The 22,613-nt window shown below is 42.3% G+C and overlaps 1 protein-coding gene across 22 annotated transcripts in view; it reads left to right on the plus strand.

Moving 5' to 3' along the window:
* BBX (BBX high mobility group box domain containing) overlaps nt 1-22,613 on the plus strand; it is a 146,293-nt gene that overhangs the window by 71,711 nt on the left and 51,969 nt on the right. For 20 of the 22 annotated variants that reach the window (XM_072884485.1, XM_072884495.1, XM_072884540.1 and 17 more), the window contains 2 exons: nt 14,988-15,158; nt 16,742-16,984. In XM_072884485.1, coding sequence (XP_072740586.1) covers nt 14,997-15,158; nt 16,742-16,984 — 405 coding nt within the window. In that variant the 5' untranslated portion in view covers nt 14,988-14,996. Of the gene's footprint in view, nt 1-972; nt 1,077-14,987; nt 15,159-16,741; nt 16,985-22,613 lie in introns of those variants that run through there. The other 2 variants (XM_072884531.1, XM_072884580.1) reach the window with 2 other exon arrangements.

The following is a 22,613-nucleotide window of genomic DNA, read 5'->3' on the forward strand; positions in this document are numbered from 1 at the left end:
TGTTTAACAGATCAATTGAATGGTGAAGTGCAACAATTTAGGCAGCAAGATACAGAACTATGAGACTTTAAAATACTTTGATTTTGTGCTTTAGGTATATAAAAGGAGAGAAGCTGAGACTGTCTTTTTGGCGTTAGACCTGCAATAAGATAATACTCTTCCTTCTGAGGGTTTTTAAAGTAATGTTGTTTATTCCTTTTTTTTTTTTATCTGTGCGTTATGAAATTTTACTACTCTTTCTGGCATTGTGTATGCCCTGTTCTTGTATTCAGGGGCAGCTTTGTGATTTCCTGCATCCCCAAATCTTAGCATTGCTTTTTATCTTATCACCCAGAGGTAGCTGCACTATCCTGTACATTTTCCAGGACCTGTACGTGGATTATTACGCTGAGGATGTTGGATAAGCCCCAGATCAGATAGACATGTTCCACAGTGTGTCTAAGGGCTTGTATGTATTATGAATGGGAGACAGTGCTCAGGTCCAAAGTGAGAAGGTTACAGATTTGTCTATGTAGTGTTTCGTTGGCACAAGCAATTTGGGTTGCCCAGCAAACTCCTTGCTGCCAGTGTCATGCTGGGGTGATGCATCTGGCTTGCTCAGGCTCTGCTGCACACAAACTGTAGCAATCACCTGCATGGGGATGGGTTAGCATGGGCGATTCAGTGCATGGGCAGCAGTGTGCGCCTGCAAAGTGGTACGTGTGTGTGTGTGCTTCTGAATTCTGCAGCTCTGTGGAGGCCCGCCTGGAGGTGGATCTAAAGCGTGCCTTGCTGGGGATGTTTAATGTCTCTGTAATTACCCATGTAACAAGCACACAAAAAGGTTGCTGAATGTGAAAGTTTTCTTTTCAGTTCCTTCCTCTTATGTCTTCTGGAAGGGAGAGACGGCAGAAGGGAGCAAGGGCTGGGATCAGAGTTAGAAGCTCTCTCCCCAGTTTGACCATGAATTTGTTTCTGACCTTTTTTCAACAGATTTCATCTCTCTCAGACTCTTTCCTAACTGGAAAAATTAGGAAGAAATCAGTGTTCCCACCTTTTATTAAAGTGCTTTGAAATCTGGATTCAAGACAGAATGAGTAAGAGCCAAGCTTTTTTTTTTTTTTTTTTTTTTTCAGTGAATTTGATTCTGCTACCAGTGAATTTAGTTCTGCCACAGCAAAGTAGCTAACAAGTCTTTCAGTAGAAAAATAATAGATGATGATGTTTGGTAATGGTATGTTTTTAACTTTGGCTCTGTCTCAAACTCTGTATTCTAATACTGTCTCTATAGAGATACAGACACAAAATTATATGTATATTACTGTAGCTCTATCAAAGTATGTTACAGAAGCAGAAGAATATCTTCCTCTTAGGCTCTCAGAGGTCCATTGTAAAGAAGCCGAGATATCTTCATTGGTTTGTTGGCTACCTGGCACTGACTTCCGTATTTGTGTCTGGGGATTTCCAGATGGAGATAGAAGCACATATGTGTCTTTCCATACACATCGAATTCAGGATTTGATGTGCTCTGTGTGTTCCGCACAGGTTGTCTGCATGGTGTGGACCACAGGTTTGATGCCCTCTTGGGCACACTGTATTGCAGTGTGCATGTTTAGCCATTTTTCAGGATACCTGGTCAGCCCAATTACTTATACTTGGAGACTAAGAGGATATTTGAGGTGGGAGACAGAAGACCTGAAGTAATTGTTACCATTATGAGACTAGTATGTTAAGTCACCAAACTTAGCTGAGTATCAACGTTTTGGGCCTATGTAAGATCACAGGTTGGGCTGAGTGTAAAACAGAAACCTCTTGATATGGCACTGTGGATTTTTTTTACTTTATCTGATGTGAGGAATGCTTAGAACATGCTTTATTCCCCATGATTTTCTCCTATGTTCAGTTGAGGCCCTAATTACTTACAGATTTTAATGTGTCAGAATTTTCTCATGATAAGAAGTCGTTAAGTTGTGCTGAAAAAGCTCTAAATAATGAACTGACATTTTTGCCTTGTTTTGTTTCTATTGATAAGATGGATAAGATTTTTTTTTTTCCCTTTTTCTTTTAATTCCTTAGTCCTGAAATCAGCTGTCTTCTGGCCCAAATTCAGTCCATCAGAATGCTTAAACTTAGGCTTAATTTAAGCATCTACTTACCATTGCAGGACCAAGAGTCGCATAATAAAATAACAGTAACTGATAGAAATAACGAACTTTTTTAAAATTTAAAAAGTGGGGAAAGTTAAATACCAAATTGAAATAAAAATTAAAATAACCACTAGATGGCACTTGAAAATTGTGTATTGAGATAGTACATCTGCTCTCAAAATCATTACTAATTTTGATAGACCCAAAAGGATTTTATGTGGATCTGCATCGTTCTGAGAGATGGTGGTGTTTCCAAAAAGAGAGTCAAAGTTCCTTTAGCTGGATCTTCTTCTGTGATCAAATTAAACCACTACACTAAGGAATCTAGCCTGCATTAAAAGCTCGTTCCTGATGCTTAAAATGCTGCCTTTAGAAAGAAGAGAAATACCTGTATAACTGATAAATGTGTGCAAATCTCTTTGTTTTCCACTTATTTTTATTTATATCCAGCTTTTTAACAAAATTCTGCTCTACCGTGGCATTCTGTATACCTTCTTGGGTTATGCCTAATTTGTGATACAACGAATTTTGACAAAGTGTTGTTGCTTTAATATTTCTTTTAATATTATTTTAGGTCAATAGCTTGGAAATTAACCCAGAGTCTGGTAGGGGAGGGTTCAGGCAGGGAACAGACTCCAAGGGTTCACTTTTCACTAATTTTTTTGCTTTACCCACTTTATCTCTTCGTAGGGGTAGAGGATGGAAGGAGATTGTGACAATTTGATTCTGCAGAAAATATGATAGTAGCTAGGAATTTATTATCAAGTCAATCTTGTGGTATTTCTGTCAGTGATCATTGCACAAGCCTGTTTTATTTGAAATTTTCATGTAGCCTCTTCTATTGTTGTTTCTGAGATGTCTAAGAGTTACATTACCATGATTTATGAGCTAATAATATTGAAAATGAGCAAAGCTGAGTAAATACTGTCTGTAGCCATTAATTTGATTCTTCTTCTGTAGGAGCAGTGGGTAGTATAGCTGTTTCAAGGGGTTGTGTGGACAACTGTCTTAGCCTGTTGTACATGAGTTGAAGAGAGCGAAAGTAGACAAAGTATAATACTGGTTTGTGCAAGGATGTTTTATGGCCTATTAAATATGTATTAAGGGACTAATTCTTTCATTTGCTCATAGAGCTGTATATGGTTCCCCTGACACTGGTAGTAATTATGACTGAATTTTATTATGAAAGCTTCGTTACGCACATGGTAAACCTTAGAATGGATTTCAGTAGTGATGGACACAGCCACATTGTCCCGGTTTTGCAGAAGACGCTAGGACACAATCAACAAGAGGCGAAAAGGAGAGTTGAACAATTTTCCCATTCAGCTGTGCTTACCCTGCGATGTCTGCTGCAGGAACGTCTCCTCTTTTGTGCTGCTCCACACTGCGCAAAAGCACTTGGCTGTGTTTCTGCTGTGACTGGACCCTACAGCAATTTGTATGCCTACTAATCAAAGATAAGAATGAAGCTTTGAGAGTGGCAAGTCAAAAAGACTGACTTCCCCCCCCTTCAGGGTCTCATCCTCTGAAGGCTGTGAGCAGAACTCCAGGCCATCGCTCTTGTTTGTATAAAATTTCAGTTTGACTTTTTCTTACCCGATAGGCCCTTCAGTGAGGGAGCTGTTGCTGAACTGCAGATGCCCTCGTGGGAGCTGGTGGCAGTACCCACGCACTGAAATTCATTAAGTATTTCCTGTGGCCATCTTACCTGTGATCTCGCTGGCTCTAAAGCTCTTTACACTGAGATTAACCATTTAGTGACTTGTAAAAGCTAGAGGGGAACCCCTTGGTGATCCAGTTAACAAATCACAAAGATTTTCATTTTATGAAAAAATTTAGGACGATATTAAAATGATGGCAAAACACAGGAATGACAGCTGTCTTTCTAAAAAGCTGCTCTTCATGCAGGCTCAGGTAGTCCTGATCTCACAGGAGCACAAAGCAAATTTTTCGGGGTGTGTATGTGAATGCTCTCTCAGTTCTGGACCCTTGTTTTCATTGCTGTCGGGCAACTATTCTCTCTGTCAAAATTTCTCCCCTGCTTTAACTTGCTAAAAGTCAGTGTTTTCTGGATTGTGCTGTCGCGATGGTCTGTGATGCTCTGCAGACAAGTACTCGTCTCCTGTCTGAGAGGTGGTTGCATTTCACAGTCTACTTTGTGTTCCTGGAGGAAAAGTGTGCTATTGATAAATTGCTCTGGCGTCAGCAGAGGGCTTTTGTAGCGCGCGGTGTCATTATCCCCCTCTCCGTGGGAGGAAGCATTGCAAAGTAGGTTGTGCTCTGCCTCCTCTGTGTTTTGAATTTCAGGCATTTATTCTGCTCACCTTCCCAGGTTTGTTGGCACTCTCTCCTGTTGTGGCAGCAGATGTAGGAGCAAAAAGAAATGCTGCTTTGGAGCAAAAGGATGCCAAAGCTTTCTGGCTGGGTGTGTCACGTCTCCTTCACCTAGGAGCAGGGCCAGGTTCAGTAGCGCAGGTGTCCCAGTGTATCCATCCCCGGGGTGACTGACTTCACCTACATTTGCGGGAGGCCTGGCGCTGCTCCCCAGTGCCTGGCTCCTTTGCGTTTGCACTGCACAGAGCATGCAGCGAGGGAAACCCCTGCCTGCTCTCCAGGAGTGCCAGGCAAAGGAAGCCGCTAGGCTAATCCAGGTGGATTTTCCCAGAGGATGCGCATGGCTGTGGGCAGACCTGCTGTGGCAGTCGGTTGGTACGTTGGGGTGGTTAGTACCTGGTGTCTGGAAAGGTGGCTCTCACCCTAACAAATGCTTGTCTTCTGCACTTTACGACGCAGAAATTCTGGCTAGCAGAGTGTGTCACTGGACTCTGGTCAACATTTCGGTGAAGTAAGTGTAGCTGTGGCCTGTGATGTGCTGGGTTTCTTGTTTGGTTGTTTCTGCTTCTGCAGCTGCTGAAGGCTGAAATGAATCCTGCAATAGCAAATGTCCTAATGTAACTTAAATTCAAGGCAAAAAAAGGCCTGTTTTGGTTAAGACCTGAGTCTTCACACAACTGCTTTTTTTCAAGTGACTCTGGAAGAAAGCTACACAATCTGAAAAAAAAAAGTTAATACAAAAGGATTATGGCTGGTTACTTCAAACTGTTTAAATTGCATCCTTCTGTGGAGGCTCCTGTTTAGAGGCATTAATGCGTTTGAATAAAGATGTTAGTGATTTACACCCCCAAACCTGTTTCTGCAAGGTGAACTCTTCCATCGGAGACGCGCGCTCTGCGGCACAGGGGAGACGAGCAGCTCTCCCCTCGACTGCACCAGCGAGCCGCTTCACAGAGACAATTGCCCGCAAACCGTTTGGGTGGGTTGGCTGGTGTTTTATTTCCGTGTTGCGTGCTGCTTGTTGTTGGGGGTTTTGTTTGTTTGTTGGTTTGGGGTTTTTTTTAGTTTACTTTTAAAAGGGCGAGCCTCAGATGAGAGCTTCCCTTCCCCCTTCGCTGCCCGCTCCCCCCTCCCCCTCCCCCCCCGGCTGCCAGTTTGGAACCCCCGGGGCTGGGGCCGGTTTGGAAGTAAACACCTCCAACCCTTTCACCTGCTGCCCAGGCTCGGCTTCTGCTCTGCATCCTCCCTCTCCTCCAGCCCCGACCTCGTGGGGAGCCTGCTCCGAGAAAGCCTCCAGCACCTCGTTGGCTTTCCTCTGGGCCCACGAAGGCCTCCTGCGAGGGCATTGCTCAGCAGAGCTGCCGAATGCCAGCGTGGCTTCTCCTCTTCCCCGCAGCAGGTATTTACTGCCGTTTCCCTCTTCCCAAAACTCTGGGTCATGGCTTGATACGACTGGAGAGTTGGCACATGGGTGCAGGAGCCCTAACACAGTCAAACGTGCCCAGCCTGTCGCCCGTGGGTTCAGTGTGGTGGGAGCGGTGCTTGACTGGCTGGTGGGTCCTGTTCCCCCCTGCGCCCCAGCAGCTGTACCAGCCGCTGGGCACACGCCCGTAGCCCCTCACTGTGCCCCGGGCGGCAGCCAGACGGGAGGTTGCCCTGCCACAGGCTGCCCCGCAGCCCTTGCCTGCCCACAGCCTCCCTGGCTGCCTGGCCACGGCACAACTGCTGGGTCCAGCACCCCAGACTCTGCTTTTCAGCCCCCCTTTATCCTGTGTGGGTACCAGTGCCATGATGCAGTTACCAGCTGTTTTGTCACCACCCTGGCGCAGGTCACTGTTGACATTGCATAGCAGCAGCATTTCTGATGCCACCTCCTCATTTTCCCTGACCTGTCCCCCACAGCACGCGGATCCCCCTCCTGCTCCCAAATTGGTGTGCCAGTCGGGCAGGTGTGTTTCCTGTACTGCCTCCTTCTGGATTTAATGCTCACCTACTGAACAGGTGTTGGGTTTGTGGATGTGCGTTGTTTTTGAGTGGCGTCAGTCTTTCGTTTTGGTGTGGAAGCAGTATGTTTCTGCCAGATGGAAGCTGTGTGGCCCAAACAGAGCAAATGTTTCCTGTGGGGGTGGTGGCTCGCCATTTCATCCACAAGATTTTCATTAAAAGTTTGGTCCAAAATACAGCCGAACCTGTTGTGTCTGGCCTCAGCAAGTCCGTTTGAAAAGTGTTTGTCAGTTTGTTATTTTTTAAAAATTAATAATTACTGTTTGAAGTCCTGACTTTTCTCAGAGATTAGGTTTATTTAGGGTAAAGCATAATAGAAAATAAAAGCTTGACTCTTTCCTAAACCGTTTCTCTCTTTATAAAGGTTGTTTTTGTAGGTCCGGGAGCCAATTCCCGCAAGCCTGGTAGTTGGTACCTTCCAGCACTGATAAGTTTTTAGATAAATGTACTGATTTGGTTTTACCTAATAAGTGGCTGTTACCTGGCATTCAGACTGGGGAAAAAAAAAACATCGAAATGGGGGGAAAAAACCAAAATAATGAAAGACTTCAGAGAACTGGGGGGTGGTTGTTTTTATAAAGATTGTCCAAACTCCCATCCAACCATCCTACTTGCATTCTGAATACATTTTAAAATACTTTGTATTTTAGTTACATGTTTGAAATACCACATGCCCCTTAGTTTTCATAATTAGATTAATTTTGTTTACATTTAGCATATAGGCTGAGGGGGACGACACACAACAGCTTGGGCAGTTTGTTCAGCAGTGCCATTGCCCTGTGTGCCGCAGCCCCGGGGGTCCCGGGGTGCTGGGTGACCCCCCCAGCACAGACGTCCCTGCTGCTGCCTGCGAGGGAGCGTCTCCGGGGCTTGGCCTCCATTTTCCTTCCTGTCAGCAGAGGCCACCCACTTGTGCTCTGCATTGTGGATGTGGAAAATAGATTATTTGCTGATGCCTTTTATGTATACAAAGCCTGTTATTTTGTCTTTGTCAAGCTAAACGATGCTAATTTTCACAGAGCTTTTCCTTTATTATTCTTTGCCCTTTTTCTTCATTCTTTTTTCTTTTCTTTGCCTTTTTTTCACCCTTTTTTCTTCCCCATCTTTCCCTGTCTTTTTACTGTTTGCATATTTTTTGGACTACAAATACCAAGTTGTAGTTTAACAAGTAGTTTGCCCTAATGACAACAAGCACTTGATGGTAGCCTAACCATGATACACTCTTAACTTGGTTTTCCAGTACTGTAGCTAATGTAGCACTCTCAAGTTTGGGTTACATACTGAATTTCAGGCTGAGTGTAGGTTGAAATACTCACTTGGTCGAGTAAGGTCCAGTCAGCCATGTTTGTTCTCTGGCAGGGGCATAAGGAAAACCCAGTAGTCAAGATCTATGCTAAGTTTTGTCTTCTTAATTTCCTAATCAGTTTACTCGTGTACTGTAGTGATAGGATCCAGTTCCAAAGTGTGTCTTTTGAGGGCAATTTTGTAGCAGGCAGGGTTTTCCTGTCTTTCACTTATTTTAATGAGGACATTCCTAAAGACTGAAGAACTCCCTACAAAGTAAAATATTATTTTATTGTGTTTCTTCATGTTGTCTTCTGTAAATGAAGAGAGGGAAAAAAGAGATCTAGAAAGAAAAACAAATGAGAAATCATTAAAATCAGCCATTATTACAAGACTTTGCAGTAGATTACATATCTCCTCATGACTTTTCAAGCTTAATTTCTTATATTATGCCGAAGTCTAATGGAAAGATTCATGTTCATTTAGTATCTTTTGAAACACAGTTGCCTGAAATGGTGACACAAGCATATCAGGGCAGAATATTTCTTGCACAGAATAGGCAAGTTTTTTTGTATTTATTGAATGCATGAGGTTTTCTTGTTAAGTGTGAGGTTTTCTTGTGCCATCCTGTGTACTTGTTGTCTGTGTGGTTTCCATTTTAAAAGCAGATTTGGAGAGAGCTAACACTTGAAATGCCCTTACAACCATTCTGACCAATAGCTCTGAAGAATTAACTATGACAGTATTAACCAAAAGCAAAACTAAATGATACGCACATAAAAAAGGCAAGTGAACACTAGTAACAAATTTATCCCCCTCCACCCTTTGTTTTTAATTGAAGCATCCTGATACCATGCTAATTGCGAGTACAGTTGTTCAACATAAAGTGCTTTTCATACTAGACAAAATGTGGTTGATTTCTTTGCATTAAGAACCCGCAAAGAACATCTTATTTTTTTGTGCATGTGTGAATGAGCAGAGAAAGAATAGAGCTGAAGTTTAAAATCTGCTGACTTTTATTATATGTTGCTTTTATTCCTCTTTGGTAGGCATGAAAGATTCACTTAAAAAAATCCCAAAAATTCAAAAAAGTGCTGTTGGCATTCTTTTGATGACCTTGGGGTTTAATTTTATGTATTAGAGAACAAAGAAAGCAAGCAACTCAGATCTAAGTTTAAGAGAATAAGGAATAGTTTAAAATCATTTATGGAGATGGAAGAGCATGTCATTAAAAATTAAGGAAGACTTGTTGCTGTGTTGCTAAGTGTTTTGTGTGGTGACAGTCTATCCCAAACCTCTGCTAGCAAACAGGACTCCATTGAGTCTCAGTATGTCCCCCATTAAACGATCACATCTCCGTAAGTTAGAAAGCTCATTAATGGCTTTCCACTGTGAAACAATAAAGAATATATTCACTGACTGGTCAGTAATTAGTGCCAACTAGTTTTGTCCTTCATTATAGAAATACTCTGGTTCAGTTATTCCAGAGCTAAAATATATTTATTTTTTTAAAAAAAACTTTTGTATTTGTGTAGGTGTATTTTACTGCCAGCAATCTCCTTTTGCTTTTATTTGAAAATTCAAATACCTCTTCAGCCCACTAGAACTGTGAGAACATGAACTCATTTCCCAGTCTCCTGCTTCTTTGTTGAAATAGCTCAGTTCACTGACTCAGTAGCCCCCAAAACACAAAGCCATTAGTGTCATAGTTCGTTTTTCTTTTCTCACTTTGGTATTTGTTTTTATAAAATAGTAGAGAACTTAGATAGCATAAACCAGAGCAGAAAGTGTGGAAAATCCACTTGAAACTTTCCCTTTGTTCCTTTGTACCAGTAATCTGCATGGAGTCCGCTGAGGGCCCAGCTGGACTCCAGGAAATGTGGTTTTAAGGTAACAGGAAAACAGAAATTCATTTCCACTGTCCTCATGGAAATAAGATGAGCATTGCTGAAGTTCAGACGTTCTTCCATGGAGAACCTGCCAACAGGGACTAACACGATAGTCACAATTCACATCTCTGGGGTTCTGCTTTTGCAGGTCTTGGATTTCTTTCTAGCCTATATTACAACATGTGCCTTACAGCACTTTGTTACTTTTAAAGATCTTTATAAGGATTTCGGTGTTTGTGGATGTAGTTTGGGGAACGCCTGGTGAGTCCAGCTTTTTCAGTACAAGCACTAGCGGCATTCTTGGTGACAGATCAGCCGTGGGGTGAGATAGTCCCAAAATTAGGACTGCAGAAGTTGGTCACCTGTCTACATGAGGTTTTATAAATATCAGAGGGAGATAGGAAGGAGGAAAACAAAACTTAATGTCAGTGAAGGTCATCAAACACTTGTTGTTAATGAACACTTAAAAAATGAAGACTTGCATACAGTTGTGTAATTGAAATAGAAATGTATGCTGTAAAAAGCTAAACAATCATTCTTCTCCCCCACCATCCAGCTCGTTTCTTAAGGAATCTTAATTTTTTTTTTCTCTGAAGCCCTATTAGGTATACATATTCGTAAGACATCCAAGAAAACTGACTCTTTGATTAATGTTTCCAGGACCAGAAAGGAAATAATAGAGCCAGCACACACACACACACACACACACACCAAAAACAAAAAATTTTTTTTTTTTTTTACTAGTGTAATATCTCTGTAACGTTTGATCTGTATCTGCTCTAAAGGTAGGTGTAGAGCATCACCCTGAAGGTATCTCTTGCTGTCAGTGGATCATGAATGTCAGCCTTGACAGGTATCCTCTGGTGATGTTATAAAGCACATGTGGCTTATTTTAAGCAAAGCTGTCCATACTTTTGTCTTGTTGGAATATTCCTACTTTCTCCCTAGTGTCTGTCACTTTTTGGTCATCTTTAAGCTGAGAAATATCTTGTAAAATCTTGTTAGCTGGTTTTAATTGTTTTTCCTCCTGCTAACTTCTAAAAGCCATTACATCTGCCTTAAAAGATACATGATATTTTTACTGATACTGTAGAAGAAATTACTTTTTTCATGTGTGTGTGTGATATGGTTCATAAATTCCAGTTATTGCGAACTTTGCACTTTGGGTGCTGTGTATCTTCTATACTTTTAAGCCCCAAATCCTGCAAAGGCTGCCTATGACTTGTTCTGTGACTTTCTATGGAACTGTTTAATTGCCAAGCTTAAACGCATGCTTCAGTTCTTGTAGGGTCCATGTCCAGCTTTCTTTTCAAAAGCTTGCTGGTAGGGATGGTTGCCAGCACTCAGGGATCCCTGAGAGGGAGAGAAGGAGCTGGTGTTTTTGCTTGCTTCTGTCTGCCAGCTTCCCATCTCCCATACAAAACAAGCAACTAATGTGCTATTGATGATGTGTCAAGGGGAAAAAAATCAGATAAATAAATACAATCTGAAGAGTCCACTAAATGGATTCTGTTGATGTTTTGCCACTCAACAAGTAAATAATGTCAGTAAAACTTGCACTGTCATTTAATTATGCATGCATTCACTTGGCCATGGAGTGTCTTGTCTAAGTAGTTACGCTATATCTTGCCAAAATCTTACATTTAAAAAAAAATGAATGAAAGTGTCCATGTTAGCTGTGTTTTGCATTTGACTGGATTTTTTTTAATGGGACAGCTTCTCTCATAATTACATAATTGTATGTGAATATATCAATGATTATGACAGAAATGCCCATGAAGTGTGGGGGTAGTAATATGGCAGATGAAGCAATCCAAAGGAAAACAAGTTCATCACACTATGTCAGCATCCATTCTTTAAGAGGAAAACTCCCATGTGATGAACATTTTTTCATGATGCCAATCCTACATTTGACTGAGAGAGGCATCAGCAAAAAATGAACACCAAAAAAGTCTCTGAAGTGTAGATCAAAACTTAGGAGAACTTGAATAAGCAAAAATGGGGGAAAAGGATTTGGAAACGCCAAAGTATTAAAAAATAGGGGCTGAAATAGTTTATCTGTTCATGTTATGAATGACCTCCTATTTTACAGGAAAGAAGAGAAGGCATAGAGGATAGAGTATATAGCTTGACATACTTAAGGGGCAGGGGGCTTCCAGGCCATGCTGTAGAAATAAAGTTTGAAGTCAGTCTGTAGCCTCAGTCCTTCCATCAGTGGGGTTAAATCAGGAGGATTTTTGTTGTTGAACTTTGCAGAGATTCACTCTGAAGTGGAAGCAAAGAGCACCTGTGTGTCTTTCTGTAGTAAATGGTGCCTGTGTAACAGCCAGGATCTGACTTACTCTGTGTCTTGGATCTCCTAAATGCTGGCTCAGCTGATAGGGTAACAACCCATCTTGCTAAAAAGCCTATTTATAGTAGAACTGCTGCTTCAGGGTGATGACTAGGGTAAAATGGTTCGCAATTTAAGAAAACAACCTAATGAACATCACTTGAATTCCTGGAGCTGAGCATACGTTTCTATTTCAGCACTAATGTGCAGTGAGCTTTGGTTAATTCATTTTAGGGGTAACTGGGTGTTCAGTACCTAGCCTTCATGTGTGAAAACAAAAATGATTTGTGAGCTGGGCAGTAGTGAAGAGACCTAACGTACTGAGAGCCCCTTTGGGATTTGCAAGGTGACCGGTGCCTAGGGTCTGTGCTGCCTTGCCAAGCTCAGCGTAGAGCATAGGCAGGGCCTCGGGGTGATGGAGAACATGCGTAAAATACACCATGGGATCACTTAAGTCCTGTGAAGTTTTCTCTTGCTCATCTTTTGAAGGGCAGCAGGCAGAGAGTTGCCAGCTAAAGGCAATGCTGTTGTTGAAATAGCACTGAGACTTCAGCTAAGCTTTGTAAAGGAGGATCATGGAGCACTCTTCAAACATTAATTTAGTTTCACACTGACAGGGTAGAAGGCTACCAGTAATACTCATCTTACTTAGGACTGACTGTAGGCAGAAACCATATGATTAGCTCAACTAGATAAGTCAGTGGTAAGGGCTGGAGTAGCTGATGTCGTACTTGCAGCGCATTTATTCTGCTCAGAAATATGCCATGTGCTTTATTGACTGCAGTAATAGGCAGATCTCTGTCATTTAACAAACTCTGAGACTTAACAAATCCCTGTTACCCACAGGAGCTGAAGTTCCTGCTTGAACAGTAACTCGGCTACTTTGTCGATTTGTGTCCAAAAATACCCCAAACAAAAGCAAATGGTGGTTCAGCACTTTAGGAAGAGAGACAGATGGGGAGCACGGTGCAGTGTGGTACATGGCGGAGGTCACGGTGGGACAGAAACCATGTCAAACTTGTATTTCGTGATACTGGATTGTGGCTTGATTTTCCACACTTTAATGTTCTTTTAAAGTCAAAGTTGTTTGTTTCTGTGTATTTGGATCCGCTTTGCAAGTCACAGACAAAGATTTAGGTGAAATGGTGTGTGATTATGTGCCATATGATACTTGCTGAAAAGACAGGAGTTGGTTACAGAAAATGAACAGAGGAGCAGGTGCCATGAAATCAAAGTTTAAATGTGCTCCAGGTAGAAGTGGTGTGATGGGGACAGCAAAGCGTGCAGCTTAATGGCAAGCTGCTACGAAGTTACAGGGCATCCTTAACTGGTGGGGGCCAGGTACTGCTGACGAGCGGGGAGGAACTAACAAAATCTAATACATGCCCAGGAAAATGCCATTTTTAAATGTAGGTTAAAGTTTCTGAACCTGCTTCCTTCAGGGTTCAGTTGTTTCCTCCAGCAAGCAGTGTCTGAAGGTCCTTCAGCTCTGTGCTGTTGGAGTCTGTGGGGGAGGCAGCTGCTTACACACATTTCTGGTGCAAACAAGAGCGTATTGCCAAAATGCCAGTGAGTTAACCAACAAGAAACACACAAGAGATCAGCCAAAAGCAGAATTAGTGATTGCTGAATGGGTGGGATATGTAGGAGCGTGGCTGGAGCTATACAGGCTGTAGCTGCTGAGTGCTGCTGTGTGAGATGGTTCTAGTGAGGCATTCACCCTGATGGTAAGCGCAACTGTCACAGCTTTCCTTTCTGCCCCTATAGGCTGAAACATTAGCACTCCAGCAGGCATCTTCTAGAAAGCAGCATCCTAAAATGTGATGTGCCCTTGCAGTTACAATGCTCAATCTCTTTTCATGCCCCTCTCCTGAGTCAACAACAGAGCTTCTGCTGGCTTCACCTGCGAGACCAGGACTTAGCCTAGCTTCTTTATCCTGCTGGTGAGAAGTCCCTGTGAGACTTCATCAATTTTTGTCAGCTTTATAAAGATCTAGCTGGCTAACCACTCTCCAGGTTGTTTGTTTTGATGTTTGCATTGTTTTCTTGCAAAGCCAGCCGTGCTCCTGTCAGGATTATCCAGTCACATTACACAGTGTAAACAGAAGGCTATGAGGGACCGGACTGTGTGCTGGCAGTGCTTGCTTCCTGTGGACTTTGGTACTTGGATGTGATGTGCTGGTTTTATTTATTTACATATTTATTTGCCCCTTACTTGGGTAGCAGATCTTTAAGCCATCCCTTAAATTGGTAGTTAGCATGTGTTAAGCGTATATTTTTACTGAGAGGTAGTTCTGAGGTATTTTTTAGAGGAGGACACACACAAGATGGGGAAGTATTATTTAGCTTCTGCATGCACTTGGTTCAGCGGATGGTTTGTTTTGTTTGCTGTGCAGGGGCTCTTGTTGATGAGTACTTTGGAAGTGTCAGGGTAACTACTTCTGGTTGTTTGCTTCAGATTCATGTAGTAAAACTCACTTCTTTAGGCGGGGAGTCAGATTTCCCTATTGCACCTTTTAATGGCACTTGGGAGCTCCTAGCTCATAGTGTCATGGGGTTCTGCATCAACATTGCTATATGTAAGTGCATGATTAACAGATGAGTGGCTGGCAATATGTTCCACTGCTAAAAAGAGGGATATCCTGACGTTTTCAGTGGCAAAATATGAAAAACTACAGTGGACACAAGTGCGGAAGAGCTATGGAGTCTCTCACTTGACCAGTGAAGTGTGAGGGCTTTTCTGCTATCTTTCAGACAGGAGCACATTCGAGAGCTGGACTGGCTAGTGTCCTTGCTTCATGCTCTTAATCTGGGTATTAGGTGGAAATGTTAAGATTGGAAAAGATACTCCATGCTGTTGTTGATAATTGGAATAAACCTTTATCTATTACCTTGCCAAAAAACTTCTGAGAGTCTTGCATTAGTGCCCCATATATTTGTCACTGGTTTAAGTATCTATATGATGGTCACTTATGCTTAAGGGTTTGTTGTGAACTTACAACTATTTTTGCATGACAGGTCACAGTAATGAAAGGCAGTAGTAGGAATAAGGATCATTCGACAGAAGGAGAAGGAACTGGAAAGCGACCAAAAAGAAAGTGTCTTCAGTGGCATCCCCTGCTTGCCAAGAAACTCCTTGACTTCTCTGAAGAGGAAGAGGAAGAAGAGGAAGAGGAAGATATTGATAAGGTAGACTTTATTGGATGCTTTGACTGTAGAAGGTTAATGGTGGGTCAGATTCTCCCTAGCTGTGTTTTTGTTTTGTTTGCTTCTTGCTGTTCTCTTTTGTGAATAAACACAGCCAATTAAAAGAAGTGATGCTGTGCCCATAAGGCTATAAAGGTAAATAGCAAATAACACAAAAAATTGAGTTGTCAATCATGCTTTTAAAATCTTGGACAAAACTGGTTTTTAGAGTTAGACTGTAAGATTTTAAACAATGCTGTTTTGGTAATGTTAAACATCTTGGTCTTGATTGCTCAAGCCTGCTTTTGACACAGGTTTTTTTAATTGTTCATTTTAAACATGAAGTTAGCTTGTTAGTTAGCTTAATAGCTGCTTCTAGTGGCTTTGAGGACATACAAAACTAATACTTTTCTTTCTCTTTTAAAGATTAAAAAAATACAAATATTAAAAGAGAAAAAGAGGAAAAAGCTGTCAATTTTTACTATCTTTGCATGTGAAATTCAACTTATCCTCCAGAAGATTGAGAGCACAGGTGCAATAATCTGCCTCTCGTTTGATGCTTGGTATTTTGGTATTGTTCAAAGATGCTGGCTTTACCCATTTTTCATAAGGATCCCACAATGTGGCACCTCACAAATGTACAGTTAGACTCATCCTCTGTAGCAAGAAGTGGGAATAGGAGGTGATGGGTTTTGGAGATGTGATGTTTCCATCATGTGGATAACGTTCATATCTGCATCTCCTTGATGCTTTGCTAAGGCAGGAACGGAGAGGTCAGTGCTGAGGAGACTGCCTTGAGCCCCATACTGATAAGAAAGAGTGACCTTGACAGGGATAAGGAGCAACAAGCAGGAGTCTGATACTCTGACAGTGCTTTCTGTTGACCTTACAGGTCACTTGCCACAATGTGGCACAAAACAGCCGTGTTGCGGTTAGGTAGAAGATGGTTTTCTGTCTCTACAGTAATAAGTTTCATTCAGTCAGAACTAGTCTTCTGTGGTGCGTCCCTTGCAGGCTGGTCTGTGAGCGGAGAGAGCGTATTTTGGCAGTGTGTATTTTTGAGATGTGCCCTCTGGCTGCGACTGGGCAGCTGTGCCAGTGGCTGCACTGCAGCACAGCTCACAGGCTGAGTAATGAACAGCAGGAGATCGGGGAACTGTTACCTATGCACTTTCCTTCCTATGCACTTTGTCGTTGCAAACACAAGTCAGTGAGGTCCCAGGTAGCTCTACTGACTTCATCCCACTGAGATGATTTCTAGGTTGTAGGAAGGGGTTGGGTAGGAAGAATCTCCTCCCTCCAGCCTCTTTAGGACTGTTACTATAGAATGGTCCTTGGCTTAGAAATCTGCTCCACTTGCAAGTTGGAGTTTAAGTCTTGCAGAGAGCATGAATGAACCTTGGACTGTCAGGTGAGGAGGTTTGGTGTAGAACTCTGGGTATTCTGGACGGAACAGATGGCCTTTGGAGACAGCTGTGTGTATCCATGCGCATCTCCCTCATTCACACACAGCATACACAGACACTCAGTCTCCATGAGAAGCATGGATAAATGAGTTTACATCCCTTCCCTTTCGGTTCTGCTAGGTGCCGCTCCTTGGTGCTGATGGTTTAGAGCAGGATGCCGATGAAACCGAAGATGACGAGTCTTCAGAGCAACGAGCTCGCCGACCAATGAATGCATTTCTCTTGTTCTGCAAACGCCATCGCTCTCTCGTGCGAAAAGAACACCCTCGCCTTGATAATCGTGGCGCAACCAAGATCTTGGCAGATTGGTGGGCTGTTCTAGATCCAAAAGAAAAGCAGAAATACACTGACATGGCCAAGGAGGTGTGTTCTGTCTGAATGGTGGATGTAAAGGGAGTTTGTTACATGTTTGTCTGTCTTCTGTTTCTCTGTATATTAAATGTTTTCTGTGGGGGTCTTTCTCTTCCCTGAGTTCCTCAGCTTGCCCAATGGGATTATGGTGCCCAGAGCAGCTGCCGTTCTTGCTTTGATTCACTTGGTCCTTTGGACCAGAATGGAAAGAAATTGGTCTGTGTACACAAACTAACCTGTCTCTAGTAGTCATTGGTAAAATATATGTACTTTGTGATAGATATCACCTGATAATTCCTGCGGTACGAGCATTAACACGTGGATAGTGTGTGGATAGTGGCCATTGAAAACAATAACATACAGTTCAGTGTCAGCTGACTAGTAATACTTTAGCTCAAGCTGTGCATTTGCTATCAATAACACAGTTTGCTATTATACAGGTGGACCAAACCAAAAGCATAGTCAACAAATGTAGTCCCTTTTTACCTTCGATGCTAAAGAATTTTAAAAATTATTAGTGTTTCCGTATGTATTGTTAACCAGTTTCTGATAGAGTAACCTTTGGTGAGGCAGAGTCCAGTACCCAAGTCAGAGACCAATACATAGTCAGAGTCCTTTAACTGGAAGCAAGGAAAGAGATTTATCCCCGTATTTCACAAAGTATCTTTACGTCAGCTTAAAATTTAAATGAGGCTTTTTAAGAAATAGCTTGCTTGGTTAGCTAGCCCCAAGAAGGCTGCAGATATCAATAGCAGAGTGAGACACACAGCCAGTTACTTAGGCTGGTAACATCACTCCAAAATAGATCCCTGTAATTACCTGTCTGATGTAGATTCAATTTGACCATTGAATTCAGTCTTAGAAAAAATAATGGAGGGCCAGTAAGAAGGAATAACATCTCTCATTTGTCGAGTAACACTAGCGCACTGCAAGAAGTATAGATAGCTGTGAAACGACTGGGGAAATTATTATCCATACCTGCCCTGTCAACCAAAGTTGTCTGCTACTGTTTAACACATGTATATAAGGTCTGGCTGTTCAGTAGTTTGTGTGAGCATGGAAAGGTCCACAGGAAAATGGAAGTGTTCTGCATGGCAGGTCCTTTTTGAAGCATGGTCTGTAGTACCTCCGTAGTTCCCTGCCTGTGACACAGTGTTGAAATACTTGAGTCTCAGCTTTGTCCAACCATTCCTGATTTGTTCTGCATTCCCACTTACAAATTAGCGATGCTTCTTGAACAGTGTGGGAAAAGGGCAATTGGGAGATACAGATACAGAGGAGGGAAAGATGAAAATGAAGAAATAATTTTTGGAAGAAACAAACCTGATGTGACTTAGCCTTTTGTCTTGCTGAAGGAAACTCATTCATTAAGAAGGAAAATAGTTGCAGAACTTCTGTATGAAATGACAGATCTGAAACTATTAATCATATTGTTGTAGAAATCATTGTTCCTGTAGTGATTTATTTATTTTTCTTGGCATCAAGAACAAATTGCATATTCAACATCAACGCGAAACAATAAATCTAAGTAGTTTACATCATTACAACTAGTTCCAAGAATGTGTAGAAGAGAGATAGTGTATAATTTTTATACTTTAAACAGTTGTATGTTACAATAATAATTAGCAGCTATAATGTGCTATTGAATATATTTGGGCCTTCTTCACCAACAGGCCTATTCTGTGTGTGTGGATTGGTTGTTTTGTTTTAACACTCGCTTTTGTAGTTAGGCTTACTGCTGAGACTGTCAAAAAGATATTAATGTTAACTCTTGTTAATGTCAGATTTTTCTTTTTCCTAAGGAGAGCTCATTTAAAAGTCAAGAAGGTGAATACCTTCGGAAGGACGTAAATTTACCATTGTACCAATAATCTTCTGTTTGAGTACCTATATGTATAAGCTCATTGAAGTTTAAAATACAGTGGATGAGCTTCTGTTACTTAAATGTAGCTTTTCAGTGCCCTTTGACTTCTAGTTTTCACTGCATAGCCTCTAGTTACTGCCCTGGCAGGGCACACATCTCCTAAAGGACCCTGTGTCATATCTGCTACCCCCACAACATGTCTTGTGTACCCTGAGATCTCAATCACTCTTCCAGAGATACGAATGGGCCTGACAGAAGTGGTCCCTACTGCAGTGGCTACACCACCTGTTGTTTTACAGTCTCGAGAATGTTTTTACTACTTGAAGCCAGAGTTTACAAAGGCAGTTAGCTCAGATCAAGCTTCATGCAAGCAGCTTTCAGTTTCTCACCTGCTTAGTACCAGCAACTGATGCTATCTCAGCAGCGTGCAAATTGGCATATTTACTTACACATATCTAGCCATATGCAAGATCTAGGATTTTGGAAGATAGGGAGGCACCTGCACATTTTGCTGAGTGGAATTATGAGAAGTTTTCTACTGGGTTGGACACCTATCTGTGATTCCCACTGAGAGGATAATCGGATCTGTAGTTCATTTAGGCACTTTTGGAAAATCCTATTATGTACCTGTCTGTACCTTGGGGTTCCTTAATTTCCTAGAAAAACTGTCCTCGTGATCTTTCTATTTTCAGTCTTGTGGTTTATGGTCTCTTGTAGCAACACCTGCCCCGGAGACCTCATACTGTGCCTGCAGACCTCAGTGTCAGTTTCTGCTGGTGTTTTCTTTAGGAGCAGGCTTTCTGTTTGTATCCTACAGACTTTGTAGATCAACTTAGCTTTGAAAGTTTCATTCTAGAGGATTTAAGCCCAGTAGCTGATAAATACTCCCAAGTGGAACCACAAGTGTTCCTGTCATTTGTTAGCATTTCCCTTCACTGAGGGGAAAATGAATTCTGGACACTCATAAATATGCTCCAGCATTTTTAGTTACTACAATAATAGGGGTAGTGTTCTTCTGTTAACTCTTACAGGGCTTACTGGGAATATTCAGCTGCCTTGGAAAATATCCAGTGAGATTATTATTGTTCAAGCCCTGTTCCCCTTGCTAGAAAACACTTCATTTTTAAACACATCTTTGCATCAGCAAGATCCAGGCAGTTGGGATTGTTTCTTGTAGGGAGCAGCCTGATAAATCCAGGCTGCTGTCGTTCAGTGGCAGAGCTGAACGCTTCTCCCTGCGAGTGCTCGGCCAGTGGTTTCGCAGGTACAGTCAGCCCGAGTGGGAGGTTGCTATCCTTGCTATGCTGCTGCTTTGGCAGCTGCCTCGGGGTAGGAGGGGACAAATGTTCTGACTTCCCAGCTGGAGTCTGGCAAGTTCACTGGGTGACGTATGGACCATAACGTGTAATGTGAACTCTGCGTCCCTCAGGAGTGAAAAATGGAGTGTAGTATTTTCTGGGGATTTTTTGTTGTTGTTGTTAGATCTCTTCGATTCATGTGACATTTAATAGCCAGTTGGTGGGATTTAAGCATACATTTAAAGTTAAGCACGTGCTAACTACTACCCTGAAGTGTAGCTGGAATCCACTTGTGAGCTCCTGTTCCCACCACACTGGAGAAAGCAAATCTTTTTTTATTTGGTGATGAAAGCAACTCAGGGAGTTGCACTGAAGTGCAGCACCTTTTTTAACCTCAGTTCTAAAGTGGCACTGGTCCCACCACATAACACATCCTTCCCCAGGCTTTCACAAAACAGAAATGATATATCAGAGCGATTCCACAAACATACCCTGTGCTTTTTTTAATCTTACCTGGAACTTCAGGACATGACCCTGCCAGGCCATCCCTGCCACTCATGTCTGGGGACTAAGGTGGTGTCTTTGCATTCCAGGTTAAGGCCTTACCTTCCCCCCCTGCCAGGACTTTAGAGACATCCTTAGACTGGCTGTGTTAAGTTGGTTTACTGCACAGTTGGTCAAATGGAGAAAAACAGTAAGCTCCGCTATTGCCTTTGGCATTTCTCGTTACCGTGTAGCTCATTTAGGTTATCTTCTCATGACATGGCAAGCAGAATCTGTCATTTCGCTTTAGACCTTAGTCTAATACTCAGAAAAATCAATACTGAAAGTCCTTCTGAGATTTGGATCAGGCCCCTGTATGCATTTTATAAAACTATTTATTGGCCATTGTTTAACTTTTTACATTTTCTTTTTCATTTATCTTGAGTGTTGAAACTGTAAAAGGGGCTGATGAGTTGTCCTCTCTGTGTGTTCCCTCCCCTTCAGAGTGCACTTAATGTTCACTTCTTGACTTTGCAGAGGAAAAAAATCCATTAATACACCACCTCACTTTAATTGCTCTTGTTGGAAACTGATTAAAAGCTTATTGCTGCCTCATCTTGCAAATGGCATGCATTCTGGTTCTCATTTGATGGGCAGTCTGTCGGCTTGTCAAATTACTCCACAGAATAATTCAGTTACTCAAAACAGCAATGCTGATAGGAAGAGCTTATACCTCATTGCTAGCAATTCTGTGCTTTTCACTCTGCAGGCTGGAAACATGATTTGTGAGTGGGCTGTGGCTTTAACAATGGAAGGCAAAGCTGCTTCTCTCTATTTCCTTTCCGCCTCTTCCCTCACCCCCTCCCCTTCCCTTCCCTCCACCAGGCTATTTTTGTGGTGTACTGAGCTCCCAAACCAAACTGAGGGAAAGGGAAAAGGGGCGAGGTGAGAGGTGTCACAGTCGTTAGTTTGCAGATTTAATACATGCATTCTGAATACATTCAGAATATACAGTATGTATGTGGGTCAGCAGTCCCTGCAGATTTTTTATTATTTATAGCCATTTCTATAAATACAGGACTTCGCACAGCGGGTTCACACAGTGCTGTGCTTCTTGTAAACTGAATTGTTTTTATCCTTGCTACAGTCTGGAGGTAGCAAGTGCCAGCTGATAGATGAAGATGGAAATTAAAGTTAGCGATACACATGTGATGGTGATCCTGCCACAAGGCATGCCGTTTATTGATCTGGGAAAACACTGCAATGACTCTATCAGAGGACAAGGTTTTCAGTGCTATTTCTGTATTTGATACCCAGGGGATTTTTTCCCTGCTGCGCGTGTTTCTGTGCAGGCATATGCATGAAACATAAGTGCTTCTCTGTGCCGTAACTGGGACTGATGGCAGCTGGGTGGGTGGGAGCATGTGTAATCACAGAAGAAACTTCCTGCAGCTGCCCTGCCATGTACTTCAGGATGAAACCGCTCTTTTGGTCATTTGCTGCCATCAAGAGCTACCCAGTGCATGAGGAGGTATTGAGTTCTTTCTCCCTGCAGTCAGCACTGGTACCTACTGGGTAGGCTCCCACAGCAGCCAGTGCTGTATGCCCTTATCAGTTGTTAGGCAAACATCGCAGCTGGAAGGTGTGGCATGTTCCTGTGATTCGCCTGTTCTCCGCCTTGCATAGCAACACATTTAAAATACTGACGTGCTCTTTTTATTGCTGTTAACTTTCAAAAATCTTGTTTTGGTCTGGTCAGCAAGATACTTGGAAAATGTCAGTGTTGCATTTTGTGAATAAAGTAGGTCCCATCCTTCCCCCTACCCCCAAACTGTGTAGTATCCAGGCCTCTTCCCCCTACCCCCCATGTGTAGTCTGGCTTGGTTCATTTTGCTGCCTTAGACCAAGAATAGAGCAAACAACTGAGATGTGTCCTGTGTGCTCAAAGCCAAAGAAAGTTTTAAATTATCCCAGTTTATTTTATGCACCCATGCAG

This window comes from Ciconia boyciana, chromosome 1 (assembly GCF_034638445.1).
Source record: "Ciconia boyciana chromosome 1, ASM3463844v1, whole genome shotgun sequence".
Taxonomy (NCBI): domain Eukaryota; kingdom Metazoa; phylum Chordata; class Aves; order Ciconiiformes; family Ciconiidae; genus Ciconia; species Ciconia boyciana.